General features: G+C 35.6%; 1 protein-coding gene across 1 annotated transcript in view; it reads right to left on the bottom strand.

Annotated features, from left to right (window-relative positions):
* LOC136759576 (plectin) overlaps positions 1–20869 on the bottom strand; it is a 348280-nt gene that overhangs the window by 57767 nt on the left and 269644 nt on the right. Inside the window, exons 39-42 of the mRNA XM_066714579.1 lie at positions 5284–5832; positions 4676–4741; positions 3379–3549; positions 2227–2393 (exon numbers count right to left, since the gene is read on the bottom strand). Coding sequence (XP_066570676.1) covers positions 2227–2393; positions 3379–3549; positions 4676–4741; positions 5284–5832 — 953 coding nt within the window. The remainder of the gene's footprint in view (positions 1–2226; positions 2394–3378; positions 3550–4675; positions 4742–5283; positions 5833–20869) is intronic.

The following is a 20869-nucleotide window of genomic DNA, read 5'->3' as shown; positions in this document are numbered from 1 at the left end:
GAGTCAGAGGGACACTAGTTAGAGAACCAATGGCAAACTGTCACAATATGGTTAGCTTTGAGGCATACTTTTAAAAAACAAGGACCAAGTCTAAAACAATGGTCTACAATTTTAGAAAAGCAAACCTTAAAGGTATGATGAAGCGGCAGTTAGAAGAGTTAGACTGGAGCACACTGTATACAGATTCATTTGAAAATGGATGGTTATATTTTAAGAATATACTTGAGGCTCAGGAGAAATTGGTACCAAAACCTATCAAATTGAGGACCAAAAAACAGTGGCCAAAGTGGTTTAATAGAAGTATGCAAAAAATAAAGATTAAGAAAATGTTGTATAGTGCATACAAAAGGGATAGAGATTAAACAAAATACAAAGAATATGTTGAACTGCAAAGAGATCTTAAGAAAGGGATCAGGAAAGCAAACAGGGAAATAGAAAGAAACATAGCTCTTGGAGTTAAAACTAATGCAAAGAGGTTTTTTCAATAGTACAACAGCAAAAGGCCAATAAAGGAGGAAGTGAAACAGATAAAAGGCAAGACATACAAGAAAAAACAGATAACATGCCTCAGGTTAACAATCAGTCCAGTTAAACCCTAAGAGATATCAGGATAAATGAGGAGGAGGTAGTAAAGGGACTAGCAGAATTAAAAACAAACAAATCACCTGGGCCAGATGGTATATTTCCAAAAGTACTAAATAAATTAGGGAAATTATTTATAGGCCGCTAACTCAAATATTCCAAATGACACTTAGAACAGGGGATGTGCTGACTGACTGGAAGACAGCAAATGTCATACCAATCCACAAGAAAGGGGACAAAACTGAGCCAGGAAATTACAGACCAATCAGTCTCACCTGCATTACATGTAAAATGCTGGAAAAAATGATTAGACAGAAAATACAGGAGCATCTTAATAAAAAGCATATTCTTGGAGATAGTCAACATGGGTTCAGATGAGGCAGATCATGTCTTACTAATTTATTCGAATTTTTTGAACATGTAACTGCAGCTGTAGATCATGTGAAAGCATATGATATGATATACTTAGATTTTCAAAAAGCTTTTGATAAGGTTCCACACCAAAGACTGATCCTCAAATTGGAAGCTGTAGGCATTCAGGGTAATGTAAGTAGATGGATTATGAACTGGTTGATGTATAGGAAACAGAGGGTGTCGATTAGAGGAGTCACTTCTAACTGGAGTGAGGTTGTTAGTGGAGTTCCACAGGGATCAGTACTAGGGCCTTTGCTTTTTCTAATCTATATTAATGAGCTGGACTCTGGGATAGTTAGCAAACTTGTCAAATTTGCAGATGATACAAAAATAGGTGGCTCAGCAGATACAATCTCGACAGCACAGGTTATTCAAAGGGACTTAGATAATATTCAGTTGTGGGCCGACACCTGGCAGATGAAATTCAATGTGGACAAGTGCAAGGTATTACATGGATGTAATAAAAATGTCCACTATAATTACACTATGGGAGGAATAGAACTAGATGAAGTAATGTAAGATAAAGACCTAGGAGTCTATGTGGACTCCTCACTTTCTCCATCCAAACAATGTGGGGAAGCAATAAAAAAGGCAAACAGTATGCTAGGGTATATTGTCAAAAGTGTAGAATTTAAAACAAGGGCAGTAATGTTCAGACTGTACAATGCACTAGTTAGAGCTCATCTGGATACTGTGTACAGTTCTGGGCTCCACACTTCAAGAAAGATATCGCTGCTCTAGAGGCAGTTCAGAGGAGAGCAACCAGACTTATTCCAGGTCTGAAGGGAATGTCCTACTGAGAGACTGAGGGAACTGAACCTTTTCACCCTGAAACAGAGGAGACTACGTGGGGACTTGATCCAAGTCTTCAAAATCATGAAGGGCATCGACCACATCAAACCAGAGGAGGTTTTTCCAGATCTGTAGGGACACACGCATCCGGGGACACAAATGGAAATTGGGCTACAAGGCAAAACAGAAAACAGGAGATGCTTCTTTACACAGAGAGTAGTCACAATCTGGAACAAACTCCCCAGTGATGTGGTTGAAGCTGAAAATGTGAGAACATTTAAAAATAGACTGGATAGGATCCTTGGATCACTTAGTAATTAATGGACACCAAACGAACATGATGGGTCGAATGGCCTCCTCTCGTTTGTAAACTTTCTTATGTTCTTATGTACATTTAGTTTTAACACTCAGTGATAAAGAAATAAAGAAAAAGAAGACCTGTTTTCTGCATTCAGAAGCAAAGTTTCCCATCTGTGCTTCAGTTGGGCTATTTGGCTGAGAAAGTGCTCACTGTCTGCACCTTGGTTATGCTCCACAAACTGTGGACCATCTTGTACCATAATCTCCAGACTTGGTCTTCTGTCTTCTAGCAGGCGCTTTAGAAGCTGAAAAAGGCATGTCTTATAAATAGGTCCCTTTATTTTGCAATTATATGTTCACATAATGCAAAGGATAATACTTATTAATAAACTAGGATCATTATCTTTTTAATGACTGACCTTCAATCTTAAATTAAAAACTGAGAAAGTAACAGGAATGCATTCAAGTTTAGTAAGTTTAGTATTTAGTCATATTTTGACTGAAAAATGAAACCCTTTAAATTACAGATATATTACAGTAATTACACCATATATAGATATTCATGCCACCACAATTATTTTCTGTACAAAAAACTAAATACAAATACAAAAAAGAAAGTGAAAACTAATAGTCTTGGTGTAGCCAATTAGTTATGTTAAAGCTTCACAATTTGGGTACAATGTAGGGTGATGCAATTATATATTGCTGCAACAACAGAAAAAGGTCTTGGGTCTACTCCATAGTGAGCATTTCTCTGAATATATGCTAGGTAAACAATAAGCAATAAACAATAAACAATAATAAAATAAAAACAGTGAAAGTACCCAGTGTCTTTTAAAAGTCCTGGTATGATTGCTATCTTGGGACATTCCTATTATTTACAACTCTGCATTCATTTTCAACCTTTGGTATTAGTACAATGTCTAAGACATTAATGGATCGATTGGCTGTAGTTGAATACACTGAGAACAATAACTAAAGGCTCATGTTCCCCCAAAGAGTAATTCCAGTCAATGGACTAGATACAGGGAATAGAGAAGGACCTAATACAACAAGCTCAGCTCAGATGATCTGGTTGTATTGATGGTGCCCAAGGAACTTTCAGTTTATCTGGGGCTAGGGTGAATTTTTGAATGGGAATGGATCAGCAGTCTAACTGAACACAGAGAGTACATGTTGCCCAGACTTCGTTTTATTCCAGTTTTAAAAGACAATGTCTAGCGAACTGACACGAGTTCAGAAGTTTTAGCATTTGTGATTTTAGCCTGTTTGTGTTTTGGTAACTCATACCTTCTGTTCCTGTAGCTGCGCTTTCACCACTTTCACCTCTGAAGATGGTGGCTTCTGATTACTCATCAGTTCCTCAATGTCAGAGACCCAAGCCAGCAAGGCCTCCAGGTTTTGATTAAATGTTTCAGAATCCCCCATGTCCTCTTTCAGAGTTAAGGCACATCGTGCAGCCTTGAATACAAGAACCAGAACATGCAAGATTGGAGTGAGGCTTTGAGTTGATGCTATATTAACTTTACTCCAGTGATAACTACACAACTCCGAATTTTGATTCTAATTTAAGATTCTTTGGAATGTGGAATTGTTTACTTGCAGAAACTGTGCATTAATCTTCTCTGTTGTTGGAAATGAGAAAATAAAAACTCTGTCTTCACTGTTTTTCCCACAGTTGTGCACACAGCAACACTTCATGTTGTCTACGTTGTCTACTTTCAAGGAGTAAGAATAAGGAATAAGAAAGACTAACACTCGGTTGACTGATAATAATGACTCGAATTGTTGCAGGGAAGACAAATCTGATGTTTTGTAGTTTTTCTGCTATATAGGAAGTTATGACACAACACATCCTGAGACCCTTAAGGAGCATACATGTTGGCTTTTCTCATCCTATATAATTTGGTGAGTTTTAAAAGTTGCTTATATAATAGAATCGATCTGGACGAGTGGTATAGATCTTACTTATACACTATAGAAATACATAAATATGCATACAAATATTTTTGGTTACCATGCATTTTTCAGTATAATGCCCTCATCAATGCAGCCATATAATATAATAATGTTGTTTACATCCATTCCAGCTTGGCAGACATAAGCACAGAATGACCCTTGTATATCTCATTTGTTTGCTTTCTGTGTTCAAGTGGCTAGCATGTCATAATCTGTTCAGCAACTTCAATGAGTCCAAATAGTTACTTCAGCTTCTAAACACTGAATCACTTGTTCTAACATGATTGTTAAGCACTCTAGTCTCTTTAATCTAAAATTACCGGGGGAACATTGACCCACCTGTTCCCTCCATGAGGAGTTAAATTTTTGTTTCAGTCTATTTTGGTTTCATTACCACAAACTGTGAAATAATAAATCACTTTTGCACTTTTTTGCATCTGCCTGCATATTTTCCTGAGCCCTGTCTTTCAGAGCCCCGGCAGTGTGGGCACTACCCTCCACACTGCTACAGTACATTAATTGGCTGAAAGAAGAAGATGATAGCCTTCATTTTGTAATACTTCTGTTCTAGGTTGCCAAGGAACCCACTTCGGAAAACAGATGCCATCAATATTGTTAATAATATTACCTTCTTTTTAAGTGTGCTCCATCTCTCCAGGCCAGTGTCTTGATCTGAATGTCCATCACTATGCAGCTGTGGTAGTAAAAATATGAGTTGAAAATAACATCAAACATTTTTTTACATTAATTATGTGTTAATTCAAAATACATTAATTTATCAATGAGTCCTCATTTGAAGTTGACTACCTTTAAATAAGGAGATTGCTTTTATAAAAGCTAATATGAGATTGATACCTAAATTTATCTCGAACCATGGAAAACACTGTACTGTACAATTGCAGAAATATTTGAATCACAATATATGAAGGGAAAGCTTTTGCAGATACATCAGTCTTGATTTTTTTACATTTTAAAAATATAAAAGATTTCCACACTTTCATGAAGCAATAAGTTAAGCCTCATATTTGTTGACAAAATGTGAAAAATACACACCTTTTTGGGATACATTAGAATTTTGTTTCCAGGTGATCTGAACAACAATTAAAAACTGAATTTCATCAGATTGGAAATAACTATGCAATACTAGGAATAGCATACAGGCTTACAGTTTTTTTTTACAAAACATTGTATTTATACAGTATATATATATATATATATATATGTATATGTATTGACCTCAGAGAGCTCCGCAGCAGCACCATTAAGGACCCTCACAGTCCTGGTAATGATGGGGTCTCCCCCTTTGTCTCCAAATGGATATTCTATCACTTCCACTATTTCGGTCACAACTGTCTCTGTCACCTCGGTCACCTCAGTAACTTCTCTTGTGGCCAGGGGCTTCCAGGACCAGGGGCTTCCTGAGCTCCTTGTTTGAACACCTTGCACTTTCTCCCCTAGTTCTGTCTCAGTTTTGTCATTTGGCAGATTTCCCAAATCTGCATTGTTTTTCATAGGGAGAATTCCATTCTGAGGTGTTTTGGTCAGGTCAGGTATCAATTGCCTGGCATTGTCATTTGTGGTGGCATTCCTGGGTGTTTCCCCAGCAGAACTCTGAGCTTCTTCATTCTTCTTCTCTTTCAGACTCTCCCCAGACCAGCTTTCGAGGAGTGGGAGTTCTTTCTTTAACTGGTAGCACTCCTTCAAAAAATCTTCCTCTGACCTGACATGTTTGGCCTTCTGACCAAAACAACTGGGCCGACTGATTGAATTTCCCATAATGCTAAGTCAGGAGGTTAGTGAACTGTGCAGAGGAAAGTCCCAGATTCATGCATGCAGGAGGATGTTTAGCTGCCTAAAAGAAGACAATGACTGCATAAAAACCTTGAATGCTAGTTTACTTTTCCTTCACCCGAAACATATGTCAATAGCCATTTTGGTAAAACACTTTAAACATACACATAAATACCAAAATAGACCTACTGGCAGTCATTTATAAAATACTTAGAATCAGGATCACTCCTGAGAATACTCTGTTACTTTGTCAATGTCATGATAAATGGTTGCTTAAAGCAATTACAATAGTTGTGAAAACTGCCCCCTGACACACTTTTTATGTTACTTCAACTGTCTAGAAAAAACATATATCACTTTCAAATTATGATAAATTATGATAAATTAATTACCATAACAATAACGCCAAACAATAATGTGTTTTTATTCCTTTGTTTTTAATGAGTTGGCACCCACATGTTTTTTGACATGAAAAGACAAATATCATCCGATGCTGTGTATGCAGTGTGTTTCCAAATTAGGGAAGATTTACTGTTATTAAACCTGATTTATGGATTTATGGTGCAGCTAAGATTTTAACATTAATTAATAACTCAAGGATTTTTTTAACCAGTTTAATTGAGTTTTTGTATAGACTTTTACAATAAAATGAGATCAATACATCCTTTACTGGATTATTTTAGAACATAGATATTTTCTCACACAAGGGCACAAAAGAAGTCTGGAGCAGCTCCATTTACAACATTATTAGATAATCAAGCAGAAGAGATGTTATTTCAGGAATCTGAACAAAAAGAAAAGTGCAGTGTCTGACAGTGACATCAGACGAGAAGTATCTACCCAAGGAGTTGATTCCAAGTTGTTTTCTAAAATATATTATTACTTCCTCATACTTCTGCTTCCTTATACATTGTTAGAACTCCTGTTGTTATACTGTGATTTCTCCTAGGCCCCCTCCCTTTAGCACATACCTAGGACTTCAGTGCATCATGTCTGTATTTGTTACCTCTTATTAACTAGGATGTATGCTTTGTATTTTACATGACTTGTACTTCTGCACTTTTGAAATTCTTACATTGTACTTTGAATTGATTATACAAATAAATAAATAATAATAATACACTTTTGTAATGCTAAAATAGATTTTTGTATTAATTTGTACTTCTGCACTTTTGTAATGCTGTGTAAACTGTAAGTCACTCTGGATAAGTGCATCTGCCAATAAAACAAACAAACAAACAAATAAATAAAAATGGTAAATTGTGGAATTTTGACAGGATTTATATATTATTTAATAAATAAGGCTTTGCATTGTGAGTTTAAAAGGTTAGACATAATTTATATCTATATATTTTTTTTTGGCAATGAGATCCGCGGACAATTTATGTTTTTTGGATTATCCACGATTTTAGATTAACCCTTGTCGTCTTCCCTGTCATTAGAAAGGATAATCGAGAGTCTACTGCATTCTGATTATTTTACATTTGCTAATAATAGGTTGAAATGCTAAAAACTAATAAAAAATATTTTGGAAAAGTCTGCTGGACTGACTAGCATGGAAAGAAATGTGAAATATTGATTTACAGAATTGCATTTCATTAACAAATCAGGTATTCATTTCCTTTGGCTAGCAAACTAAGGACAACTGTGGGCAGCTCTCATTGTTGGAATCTATCAACTGGTCTTCTTGTTGGCAATTTCTTGGTATAGAATTCTGATGACAGCCTTGTCTATGGGTTACCCACTGTTCAGCCTTGCAGCCAAGACTGAAATTCTTGGCCCGCTACTACCCTAGAAATTCAGTGGGAAACTATTTAGGGCCTGATCGAATATCAAAAGCATAAAGTGCTGCTTCATTTACCGAGTCCTGAGGAGATTTTGCATGGTAGAAAAAGAAGAAAAAAATTAGATAATAACTGAAACCTAGATGTTCTAAACAATAAGTAGACAGCTGTTCTGCTGCACTATATTAACAATAACAAATTATACATTATTTTAACTTAAGTTATTATATAAAAATAGTTAATTTAATTATTTGAACTCTCTAAGCTATTTTAATATATTCTTCTTGATGTTTAACCCATTTTATTTTCTTGAGCATCTAACATTTATCTTACTATAATAATAACATTTTCTCCTTAAATGAATGAAAACTTTATTTTAATGCAATAGTATCAATTTAATACAGGATATATATATGTGAAGAATGAAATCTATACATATTGTAATATTTTCCTATTGTTATTGTTGCAGTTTCATTTATACTTATTATTTGTATTACAGATATAATTTCTACTTAAAAAATATATAACAGTAAATCAAATAACCTAAAATGTCATCACTTTCAACATTTTATAGTTTCTAAAGTACCTGCTCATAATTGCCTAACAAAACCACAACAAAAAACAAGCAATAACACTAGACTCTTAGATCTGAAGTTCTTTACAAATCATACGGGTTTAGCATGATACTTGAATGCAGTTGATTGTGTTCTCCCAGATTTTTTTATTCTGCTCTCTTTCTTTTTAACAAATAGACCTTCATGAAGACTGAAAGGTGTTCATCTTTAATTGAAAATCTGAAAAACAGCAGTCAAGACAAAGAACGTGCAAGAGGGTTCTTAGTTTCTGGTCAGGCCGAAGATCCCCCCTGTTCCTGCACAATTGCTTCCTGTCTTTAACTGTGCCCACACTAGGCAGGTCAGTATGGGTCACTAAGGAGGTAATTGGCACAGCTGGCTCAAAGAAATGTTGCTGGTTCACTGATGCAGAATGCACTGCATTATCTGCCTGCTTTCCATTAGATTTTAAACATCAACTTTTGGTCCTAAATCATACATTTCTACAAAAACTGTTTAGTAATATGTTCAGGTTCAGTTGGTTATGGTTAGATACAGCCTGAACCACAGTCATACTCTAAGTCGTCACCTGAGAGACTACTGCTCTTTCTAGACATAAACATAAACTATGTAAACTGATAGTACCTAAGCAATAAAACAATCATTGTAATAAGCAATGTGTATTACATATTCACAGTGGAAAAACTACCAGATGGTAATACATGTATTTGTCAATGTAAATGTGTATGGAAATTAACTGGACACTGTCCACCAGGCAGATTAAATTTAAGTGGGGTAAATGGCCAGTACTGTAATGTGTTTCTGTAGGATTGTTATCTTAAATAGACAGTAACTTATACATGCACTTTTGCAAGAATACATTTTCATGGCTATGTAAACAGGCATTCAAATAAGTCCACTTTTAGGATGACAGCTCAATGTATCAAATTATATTTGCTGTGCTGGAGATGCAGAATACAGCAGTATATTCAAAAATATATATAGCCATCAGGTAGCTGTACTTTACAATTGGTTTTACTCTTGTTACTACATAACCAGTCAGTAACACAACTTCACAGAAATGCATATATGGATTCCTAGCCATTAATGGCATTTCTCAATTCACAACTACACTCACTTTCCTTCTATGAATCCAGCCTATATATATTAGACAACATCATTATACTTGGGTTATTAAGAATGGTATGCATGCTGCACAGATCATGTACAATCAGTGTGTTCTATGAAGAATGATGTGATGCACTCCAAATTCACACATTCAGAAGATCCCACAGAGATGAAAGAGATATACACATCAAATCAGTGGAGATGTTTAAACATAATAAATGCAACTAGAATTGTACAGGCTGTGTAGCCCAGCACAGAAGAATATATATGTGTGTGTATGTGTAACACAAGTGTTTCAAATAAAAGATTTGATCTTTCACTGTGTGGTTTGAATCTGAGATTGGAATTAGCAAACCAAGCAATTTATTAACCTTTACATCATTACAAATATTATTCCTGAGTCTTTTTCTACAATTATATCTGAACAAACTAACAACAAAAAGGCCCTCTATAGCTTCATGTGTTTAAGAGTTTTATTCTGTACACATAGACTCCTGACCCTGGAAGAACCCACACAATAATCTAAATTTGAACTCTTCCAAACTGTTTTAGAATAACTCAGTATAATTAATGTCCACAGGGTCTACTGGATCATAGAAATAGAATAGAATTCCCAATGTCTGACCCAGAAATAAACCCCAAAATGATAGCATCAGCATGACACCTAACCAAGCTTTACCACCAGCCTTTTGTTCTCACTTAGTGAACTTTAACCCCATCTGTCATAAGCAGACAACTTCCTCAATTCAAAGTGGTTCAAAAACATTGGAAAGCTGAGGCTCACCTCACCCCTTAATCTCTATTATTCACAAATCTGGAATTTCTGTGTTTTATTTAACTTCTACTACATTTATGTGTATGTATACTGTTCACTGAAATGTTAACACTCAGGGGCAAAGAATTCAGTTTGGAAGGAAAAAAAAGCAGATGTGTTCATAATTAAGTGCAACACAGAAACATTCCTACTCATGTATCATAATTTGATCTTGAAGTATTAAAATTACAGATAAAGTCATTCATCAGCTGATAAAATGCTGATGATTTAATAATATCAGCTATTTTGTTTTGCAGTGAAACCTTATTAAGGCAAGGCATATCAATTCTTGTCATGAAAAGTTTAAAGTACATCTTCTTCTAGAACATGCATTAGTAAAGTCAAATGACCGATCAAGGACATACAACAGGTGGACATTGGCTATAAGTGCTTAATGAAATAATAAAAAAGCTTCCCTTGAAATTCAATGCTTGTGTACCATTTATACTGACAACCATTAATGAATGGGAGGGGGAGGGGGAGCTGGTTGAATCGGATGCCATAGTTGGGCCTATTTGGATAGAATCAACACTCAATTGTGTCTGCGGATCACATTGTAATGCAAATTACAGTGTCAGGGTTAGCACTTGTTTCACATTAGGGCATAAGTTTTCATTGATAGCCCACCATCTGGAAGCAGGATTCCCAAAAGTTCCTGTTGATAAATTAGTCTGAAGTTGTCCCACAAGACATCTCCAAGTAAAGAATTACCATGTGACTGTACCAGAATTCCTTTACATACTTCAAAAGGTTTTTTGTGTCACTGTTATGAGCTTCTGGTACAAGTGACACATCTTGTTTTTAGGGGTCTATGTGTCCTAATGATCAAAAGAAAATGCAAAATATAAACTTTTTTTATAATGTTATAGCTGTATTAGTGTAATGTATAACTGGTTGCAAACTGCTATAATTATTATAGTACTGTAATACAGTATATACTGTAAAGACTGATTTGTTGTCAATATATACATTTTTGGTGACATTCCATCATCAATAACTAATCAAAACTTTGCAAATTATGATGAAGACACAATTGCTCCAAATCAATCAAGTGATGCCCCAGTTTATTCATTTTATTCTGACAATGTTGTGTGAGGTTTTAGTTTGGTTTTATTTTGGTATTGACAAATATGAATTTAATACAAAAAGTGGAAACCTATTACATTGACCACACTGTGTTAATGTTCTCTGATTGTTGGTTGTAAGTTTGTGTGTACATTCCCTGGGTGCACATCTATTATGTTGCATGGATGTATATAGTACATTGTGTTCATTTTACTTGAAATTTGCAGACGTGTTGCCTAAATGTAATTTTGTTTTAAATTTCCTTTATTACAATGTTGCTTCAACATTATTTGATTAGTGGGGTTAGCCACAATTATCAAGAAGCCTGAAATTGCAATGTGATTACATGTGATGCTTTCCTTTATGGAGGCATTATACGTGTCCCAGAAGTCTTCATGTTTTATTTAATTCATCCAGACCACTATGATTAGTTACAGTAAATCAACATAACTCCTTCCTGCTAAAGATAACAACACAATTGGCTATAGATTAATAGCTACTAATCCATCACGGAATATGTTTGTGGGTTATTTAATAGCTGTCACAGTAGGGCTGATCATTTTTATGCACTGACAGACTCTGATAATGGAAATCTATCGTCCAAAAACACCTCAACCCTTAATGAACTTAATGAATACTACCTTAATACTACTTATTACTAGATTCAGTAAGGTAAATACAGTAAATATAAAACATGAAATAAAGTGATGCCCCAAACTGTTTCTGAGTACTTGGATACTTTTTTTACCAACTCCTCTTAGTATTATCACAACATACAAACACCTCAAATTCATATATACCTGACATTATAATAGTAAAGCTCTGAAAATTCCTCATATTAAAATACATATTGATGTTATTTAATAGACAATAGAGAAGTACATTATTAAACCACTGCACTGTTGTTGCAAGGTTCATTATGGTTAAAGTCAGTTGACACCTGTTAAATGTTGTCCAAAGCTATTGACTGATTTAATTATTTACTTATTTGCTTGCTTAATTACTTACTTACTTTACATTTTGTAATATATGGATCCCAAATTCACTTAATCTTATTTTCCAAAATTCAGTGAAATAAATATTTACTTATTCTAGAATAAAAACTCCTATAGTTTGTTCTGTTCAGTGACTGATTTGCTATACTTTCTACTTAAGCATTTCTATAATGTATTTATACCTTTATTGATTTAAATTTAGTTTCTAATATTATGACATTCATAAGATTATTTTTAATGATTACTATGTTAGTATATTCAAAGCACATTTTTAGGTGTATGGATTGACTACTTAAAACTACTTAATGTGCAAATATAACTATTATGTACTGTGCATGTATGCTTAATGTATGCTAATTGACTCAGGACAGCAATACAACATATATGGAAATTATTACCTGAACTGTATTAAATATGATATGCATTTGAGTTAATTTTGGAATATTTACTGACATTCATGAAAACAAACACGTTTGCTAGATTTAGTCCAAGTAAAATATCCTCACAGTCAAACGTCATCAAATACAGTATACATTATCAGCTGCTCAGAAGGATAATACATTTCTGAAGAATAATAATATGAAAGCGAACAAATTAATTAAAGTTGATCAAAACTGAATACGTACTGCAATTCCTTGAGAATTAACTGTAAACTAGTAACACCAGCAACACAGTCTTAATTTGTTTTCAGGTGTGATGGGATATGCTTACACAAAAGATTTACGCACAATTCAGACCTGTATACAGGAAAAAACAATATCTCTGCAATTACGTGTCTATGTACTTACAGAGTTCCTGGTAGCTGTTCAGGAAAGGTTTGAACAATGTGATGGAAATAAATTTTGATTAGCAAATATACATAATTTTGTCAATATTACATATTTTGGCCTTTGCTTCAGAATGAAAGCAACTGTTAAATCTACATGTGTGATTTATTTTAGGGATGTTTAAAATTAGTTATAACATAGTTATAAAACAATTTAACTGCAGATGTATAGTGTTAATTATACAAATAAATGTAGCAGGGGCATTTATTCTTGCATTTGTTTGTGATTAAAGTTGTTATTAGTAGTAGTGGTGGTTGAAGTAAAAGTATTGGTACATTTCTTCCCACAAGTCTTATAACAGTTGATACTGAAATATAAAATACTAATTTGCCATTACAGTTTTCACAATATGTATGTATGTATGTATGTATGTATGTTTATATTTTATGCTAGGCAGAAAACATCCCATTTGATTTACTATTCTTCTGTATACCTAACATTTTGCAAGCACTACTGAATTAAAAAATATATATATACTATAATCACGTATACTAAATAAAAGTTTATCAATGCATGTGTAGTGCATGTCAACATATAACTGTATTAACAGTGGCAATCCTTAACTAATGATATCACAATCAACAGTACAATTCAATGGAACTATACTCCTTATTTATTGAAGACACACAAATGTCTCCTTTTGAATATAAAACTACAAAATACATATTTAATCCATTATCCAATTTTACATTCTGATTCATTTGCTCAGAGTGCATCAGTCACTAACATTGTTATGGTAATAATATTGTTACATTGTATAAGACAGGACTGTATGCACATGTTTAAGTTAAAAGAAGGACCAACCTTAGTTTTATGGCTAACATAAGACAAGTTCCTGGACTTGTCACTGTCAATTATGACCAAGATATGTACTTACTCATAGAGCAGTCAAAAAGAAACCAAGAAACAAAACAAAATTTACTTCTACGTAATCCTGCCCTGTGCAAGCATCCTTTTGTCAGCTTCTCCATTGCCAAAGGCAGACTCCACTCACAAACAAGCAAGCCTTGCCATGCGTTTGCCCTCAGCCACTGGCGAGCAATGTACAACTTTCCCTCTTTCCCCCTTCTCTTTTTGTTCTTCTCAGGCAGAGGGATTCTTGTTTGTTTGGTTACTGGTGTGTTCCAAATAGGAGATAGATGTACAGCAAACACTGAGATTTTCCAGAGCTCAGTTACATTCCCAATTCCACTAGAATGCCTCCCCCCAAAAAACGGTGATCTCTATATTCGCGCATCTCTGCTTTCATCTGTTAGTCCCTGAAGCTCATGGCCACTGGCACTTGCCTGTAGATGGCAATTCTCTACTCCTTGTCTTTCTTTGCCTGGCTGTTACACAGTAAGCCCCCCTTCCACACACACAAACACAAATCCAAACCCCCTCCTCTGGCAAACCCCTCCCCCAAGTTTTCTTTGGCTTTTTAGAGCTCTACTCTGGTTCCAGTGAAAAAAACAAAAACGTTATAAAGACCCCAGGCTCCCCATACATTCAGATGTTAAGTGATAGCTGCCTCAGCCCCAGTCATTCTCCTGCTCATGCAGTGACCTCAGAGACAAGCAACGCGGGCCACAAAAGGAGAAACTCCCATCTCCTTTCAAATCCAGTTCACCAGCAGCAGCAGCAGCAACAAAGAAAACTAATTACTGTAAAAACCCTGATTTCTTTTAAACTCAGGTCCAGCTTCCTAAACTCCGGTGATACCAAATAATAAAAAAAGACAAGACAAAAAACAACTATCATGAGATCCTATTTTAAGCAGAAGTATTTACAAGTTGCCACAGAGAGAGACCGGAGAGTACAGGTGAGAGGTAGCCATCTTGTTGTTTGACTAGTTTCAGAATAGTGTTAGCATTGCTCATTTTGTTTTAAGTTTGCCTTAAATTGAATTAGCTTTGAGGCATTCTTTCAAAAAACAAGGTCCAAGTCTAAAACAATGGTCTACAATTTTAGAAAAGCAAACCTTGAAGGTATGAGACGGCACTTAGAAGAGGTAGGCTGGAGCACACTGGATACAGAGTTAGTTGAAAATGGATGGGTATATTTTAAGAATATACTACTTGAGGCTCATGAGCAATTTGTACCAAAACCTAGCAAATTGAGGAACAAAAAACACTGGCCAAAATGGTTTAATAGAGGTATGCAAAAAAATATAAAGACGAAGAAAATGTTGTATAGCGCATACAAAAAGGATGGTGACAAAACAAAATACATAGAATATGTTGAGCTGCAAAGAGATCTTAAGAAAGGGATCAGGAAAGCAAAGAGGGAAATAGAAAGAAACATAGCTCTTGGAGCTAAAACCAATGCAAAGAGCTTATTTCAATATTACAACAGCAAGCGGTCAATAAAGGAGGAGGTGAAACAGATAAAGGGCAAAAATTTAGGTATCTTGGAAAACGAACAAGATGTGGCAAATATTCTAAATGAGTATTTCACAGAGGTTTTTACAAAAGAAAAAACAGATGACATGCCACAGGTTGACAATCAGTCCAGTCAAACCCTAAGAGAGATCAGGATAATTGAGGAGGAGGTACTAAAGGGACTAGCAGAATTAAAAACAAACAAATTACCTGGGCCAGATGGGATATTTCCAACAGTACTTAAAGAAATTAGGGAAATTATTTATAGGCCGCTAACTCGATTATTCCAAATGACACTTAGAACAGGGGATGTGCCAACTGACTGGAAGACAGCAAATGTCATACCAATCTAGAAGAAAGGAGACAAAACTGAGCCAGGAAATTACAGACCAATCAGTCTGGGGGTTTAGACGAGGCAGATCATGTCTTACTAATTTATTAGAATTTTTTGAACATGCAACTACAGCTGTAGATCACGTGAAAGCATATGATATGATATACTTAGATTTCCAAAAAGCTTTTGATAAGGTTCCACACCAAAGACTGATCCTCAAATTGGAAGCTGTAGGCATTCAGGGTAATGTAAGTAGATGGATTTTGAACTGGTTGATGTATAGGAAACAGAGGGTGTCGATAAGAGGAGTCACTTCTAACTGGAGTGAGGTTGTTAGTGGAGTTCCACAGGGATCAGTACTAGGGCCTTTGCTTTTTATAATCTATATTAATGATCTGAACTCTGGGATAGTTAGCAAACTTGTCAAATTTGCAGATGATACTAAAATAGGTGGCTCAGCAGATACAATCTTGGCAACACAGGCTATTCAGAGGGACTTAGATAATATTCAGTTGTGGGCTGACACCTGGTAAATGAAATTCAATGTGGACAAGTGCAAGGTAATACATGCAGGTAACAAAAATGTCCACTATAATTACACTATGGGAGGTACAGATCTAGATGAAGTAACGCATGAGAAAGACCTAGGAGTCTATGTGGACTCCTCACTTTCTCCATCCAAGCAATGTGGGGAAGCAATAAAAAAGGCAAACAGAATGCTAGGGTATATTGTCAAAAGTGTAGAATTTAAAACAAGGGAAGTAATGTTAAGACTGTACAATGCGCTAGTTAGACCTCATCTGGAATACTGTGTACAGTTCTGGGCACCACATTTCAAGAAGGATATTGCTGCTTTAGAGGCAGTTCAGAGGAGAGCAACCAGACATATTCCAGGTCTGAAGGAAAGTCCTACTTGGAGAGACTGAGGGAACTGAACCTTTTCACCCTGGAACAGAGGAGACTACATGGGGACTTGATCCAAGTCTTCAAAATCATGAAGGGCATCAACCACATCAAACCAGAGGAGCTTTTCCAGATCAGCAGGGATACAGGCACCCGGGGACACAAATGGAAATTGGGCTTCAAGGCATTCAAAACGTAAAACAGGAGACACTTCTTTACACAGAGAGTAGTCACAATCTGGAATAAACTACCCAGCGATGTGGTTGAAGCTGAAAGTTTGGGAACATTTAAAAATAGTCTGGATAGGATCCTTGGATCACTTAGATATTAATGAACACCAAACGAGCACGATGGGTCGAATGGCCCCCTCTCGTTTATAAACTTTCTTATGTTTTTATGTTCTTTCTTAAGCCCCTTGAAATGTATTAGTGGGTTCAATTACAACAACTTATCAAAGTATATTTTCTCAGATTCTCTTTGTCTATGGAAAAATTGATAGGGTTGCTAAGCTACCATAAGACATACAGGTTTTATAAATTATATCACTTTTTTAGACTTGAAGAATGATTGAATGAACATAATGCACAGGGCTATTGTTCCCTTTTTTAAAAAACTATATATGATAGCAATAAACTTTTCACACAATAGACTGTTTGAGGTTGGTTATGAATATTTGATTGCAAACAGCTTTGTAAACTAGCGATGGGGACCAATCTGATTGTGTCATTCCAACTACATCATATCACCCCAAATGCATATACATACAAATCAACTGTGAGGTAAATTGACTTAAACTCAAAATCACATGCATGTTACAGTGTTTTTATACATCTTTCCTTTGTAAAAGTTTACTCTGGTAAATCAATATGCATTTACTTTGCTTTCAGCTTATACCATGGCTGAATATGCCTCGCGTATTCTCTGCACTCCCCTTATCACCACTATGATATAACAGTGACTCACTATTGAGAACCTTAAAAAGGGTTGCTGAAAGTTTGTCTTTTAGCAGACAATGCCAGTCAGGAGTGGCTCCAATAGACAGCTTTGTGATTTTGTGGGATTTTGTGGAAGGCAGTAGTTTTCTTTGAATTCCTAAGAATGTTGAAAGTTCAGATGTCCTGTTCAATTACACTGCATAGAAAATACCTATTTGAGCAATGAGAAAGTTGGCACAGAAAAGGAATCTTTTAATCAGTGTCCTGCTGGCGTTGTGTGGACAGGTGCCCACAAGCCTCGCAGAATGCTTCGCGATAACTTCCCAGCAGTGCTTTCCCAGACTGCCCACCCCCCTGCCTTTCCTAATAATCTGCAAGGAGTCGATGAACAGAACCTGCAGCTTTCAAACAAGTGCAAAAATCTGTGGATTAGTCAGGGCTAAGAAAGCAGAGGAGGCAGCCTTCAAATGAAATATGGACCCTCAGGCCACCACGACAGGCAAGACACAAATAAAGAAAGTCAGAGGCTTATGAACACACTGAACATTGAAAGTCTGCTTCTCTTGCTACTCTTTTGTTAAACTGAAATATAATAATTCTTCTTGTTATTTAGATTTGATAGAAATTACATTTGCTTTATCCTTATTCAGTTACAAATATGATGATAATACACTGATTCTGATGCAGTTATTCCACAGCAATTATATCTGCTAAGTGTTTTTGTAAGATTAGGTTTTATAAGACATGCACTTTCACTTAAATTAGTTTCATTTAGGGATTCATTTATTTAGAATTAGAAACACATAGATGTAGGTGCAGGGATCTGTATGAGTGCATGAGTGAAGTCACTGGTGACCTGAGGTAAATGTACCCCAAAGCAAGATTTCTTGTTAGATTTTGGTATTAGACATTGCCAGTGGATGCAAATGTTCACAGGCAGAGAGACCAATTAGAGAGGAATGTAAACCAATAAAGGTAATGAACTGAATGCTGCTTCAGTCATATAAAAGACACGATTGAAAGGGTAATTAGCTTGCCTGGTGAAGCAAGGCATCTTACTGACAGTTGCATGCAGCTAAGGTGTCTATGTTTTACCAAACTATTTTATACAAATTCTGATTTATTAAACAGGCGCTTTAGGTAAATTCATTAATCTAGATGTAATTTGAATCAAACGCCTAAATTCACTTTCTATTAAACCATGTGGAAACATATGTCTCTCCTTATGAAAACAAATATGCAAATTAATGGAGATTTTAGAAATGACATTGTTTTGTGTAAATTAAAATACTGAACGTGAATTAACTGAAAGTTCACATTTAATAGATATGTTACCAGTCCCTGGCCAGAACACATCCAGCTTCAACTAAAAAAACAACTGAACCTTCGAACTTTTAAAAGTGTTATGACAAATTCCATTGGTCATTCCCACTAGAAAATAAAGGACTGAGCCTACATATATTCCTTTGTTGATTTTCTTTGTCTTGCTTCTTTGTATTTATTTTTTATACTGGATATTTTGGAAAAGGTGTCCTGTGAACTCAACCTTTGAGTTTCTGAAAGTTGTAGAGTTCTGTGGTTTTGTGTGAAGGAATGAGAGCCGGCAGACCCTATTGGAGTCTCTGTTTGGGAACTACTGAGACTCTGACCTGGGGCGGAGCTAATTGCTTTGTCATAACCTTGCCCTGTTGTAAAGGCAGGACCCCCCACTGAACATGGAAACACTGAATCACCCACAAGTTATACTTTACATTCACCGAAGAAGAGCAGAAGAAAGCAAAGCGGTGGAATAAAACTTGAGTTTTCAAGTGTAGTTTATGACTATTACCCATCTTCTCTTAACTTTTATGGGCTGACTCACTGATACTGTTTAAAGTATAACTCAGATGCCACTTGACTCTCAGAGCACTTAAATCACCCAGACTCTTTGTACCAATGTGGGGCAATTGAAATAAAGAATGTAAAAAGAAAAAGCCTATCAGCTTGGCTATCCTGGGAAAAACGGTTCCAATTGTCTGGCCCTGAGGTCAAGTTATTTCACCTCCTTGTGCTCCAGTTTCTCACCATACTAAAAAATGCAAAAGGACCCTATAATGAAGAAGACAGGACAACACTGTCAGGCTAAAAAGCAGGAATAAAATGTTTTTTTCATAAATCTTTGTGAGGTTGTATATGAAGAGCAACAAAGCAATTTAAAACAAATTCAAACATTTTGATAATGAATTCAGTTTAAAACAAAACCTATTTGTTCATGATGATGATGATGATGATGATGATGATGATGATGATAATGATTTTATTATTATTTAACAGACTCCTTACAGGTTTTAGAAACAGTAAAAAAAAAAAAGTTATACACTACATTAGAATGCAAACAATATTTTTCAATAAATAAAATCATTTACACCAGTGTTTCTCAGTTTTATTTGGCCAATAGACCACTCAGCCAATGCAAACATTTCCATGGAGCACCAGCCCCCCAACACTGGTCGCAAAATGCATATGCTTATCTCTAAATACAAGTAATACACAATTATTCATTTTACCAGAACATCAAAAGTTCATATTTTTAAACACTGATATAAGGTTTTTTTAATGGGGGTCAGTGAGATCTTATCCCACCATTACATAGAACCCCGCAAATCAACAATGCACTTAGCTCATCATCTCCCATTTGTCTTCCTAATGAGACAAATTATGCTGGAGTGCGATTAGGCTGTGTCTAACAGAGTGCAGCAGCTAATGGCTGTGGGCAGCTCAATCCACTGTGGGGTCAGGAATACATTTTGACAGCCATCCTATAGAAATCAATGGAGTGGCAGGCAAATGTTTGCAAACCCCTTTCTTAACTCAGCTCACTCAGCTGGAATCTTCATTGGTTTTCTTAGTTGAAATTATGTTTAAAAAAACTTGGAAAAGTTATTGATCAATAGATATGGTTGAATGAATCAGCATCCTCATTGGCCTTACAAAAAACCCTGACACAAACAGACCTTTTTAGGAGCAGGAAGGTAAAATATTGTGTCAGGGTCATTCTTTCAAATTCCATTGTGTTTTTGTTACAGGACTCTAAAAGCATGGCCCACTCTAGTTGCTTATTTCTTTTGTCGAGAACCAGCATCCGTCTTCGAACAAAAGGCAAAAATACCTAATTTATTTCCAGACCTCATTCATATCTGGACTTTTCTATCTGGGTTTTGTCCATGTTTGAATTTCAGTGTATTTAACCAGTTCAATTAGTCAGTCTTCTTTTCTTAAATTCTGCCAGGAGTTCAGGCAGTTCCTGCCAAACTCAGAATTCAGTACTTGAACAACAAAAAACAATCATAGCT

This window comes from Amia ocellicauda, chromosome 10, assembly GCF_036373705.1.
Source record: "Amia ocellicauda isolate fAmiCal2 chromosome 10, fAmiCal2.hap1, whole genome shotgun sequence".
Classification (NCBI taxonomy): Eukaryota; Metazoa; Chordata; class Actinopteri; order Amiiformes; family Amiidae; genus Amia; species Amia ocellicauda.
The sequence above is the reverse complement of the archived record's forward strand: the minus strand, read 5'-3'. Positions and strand labels throughout refer to the sequence as shown.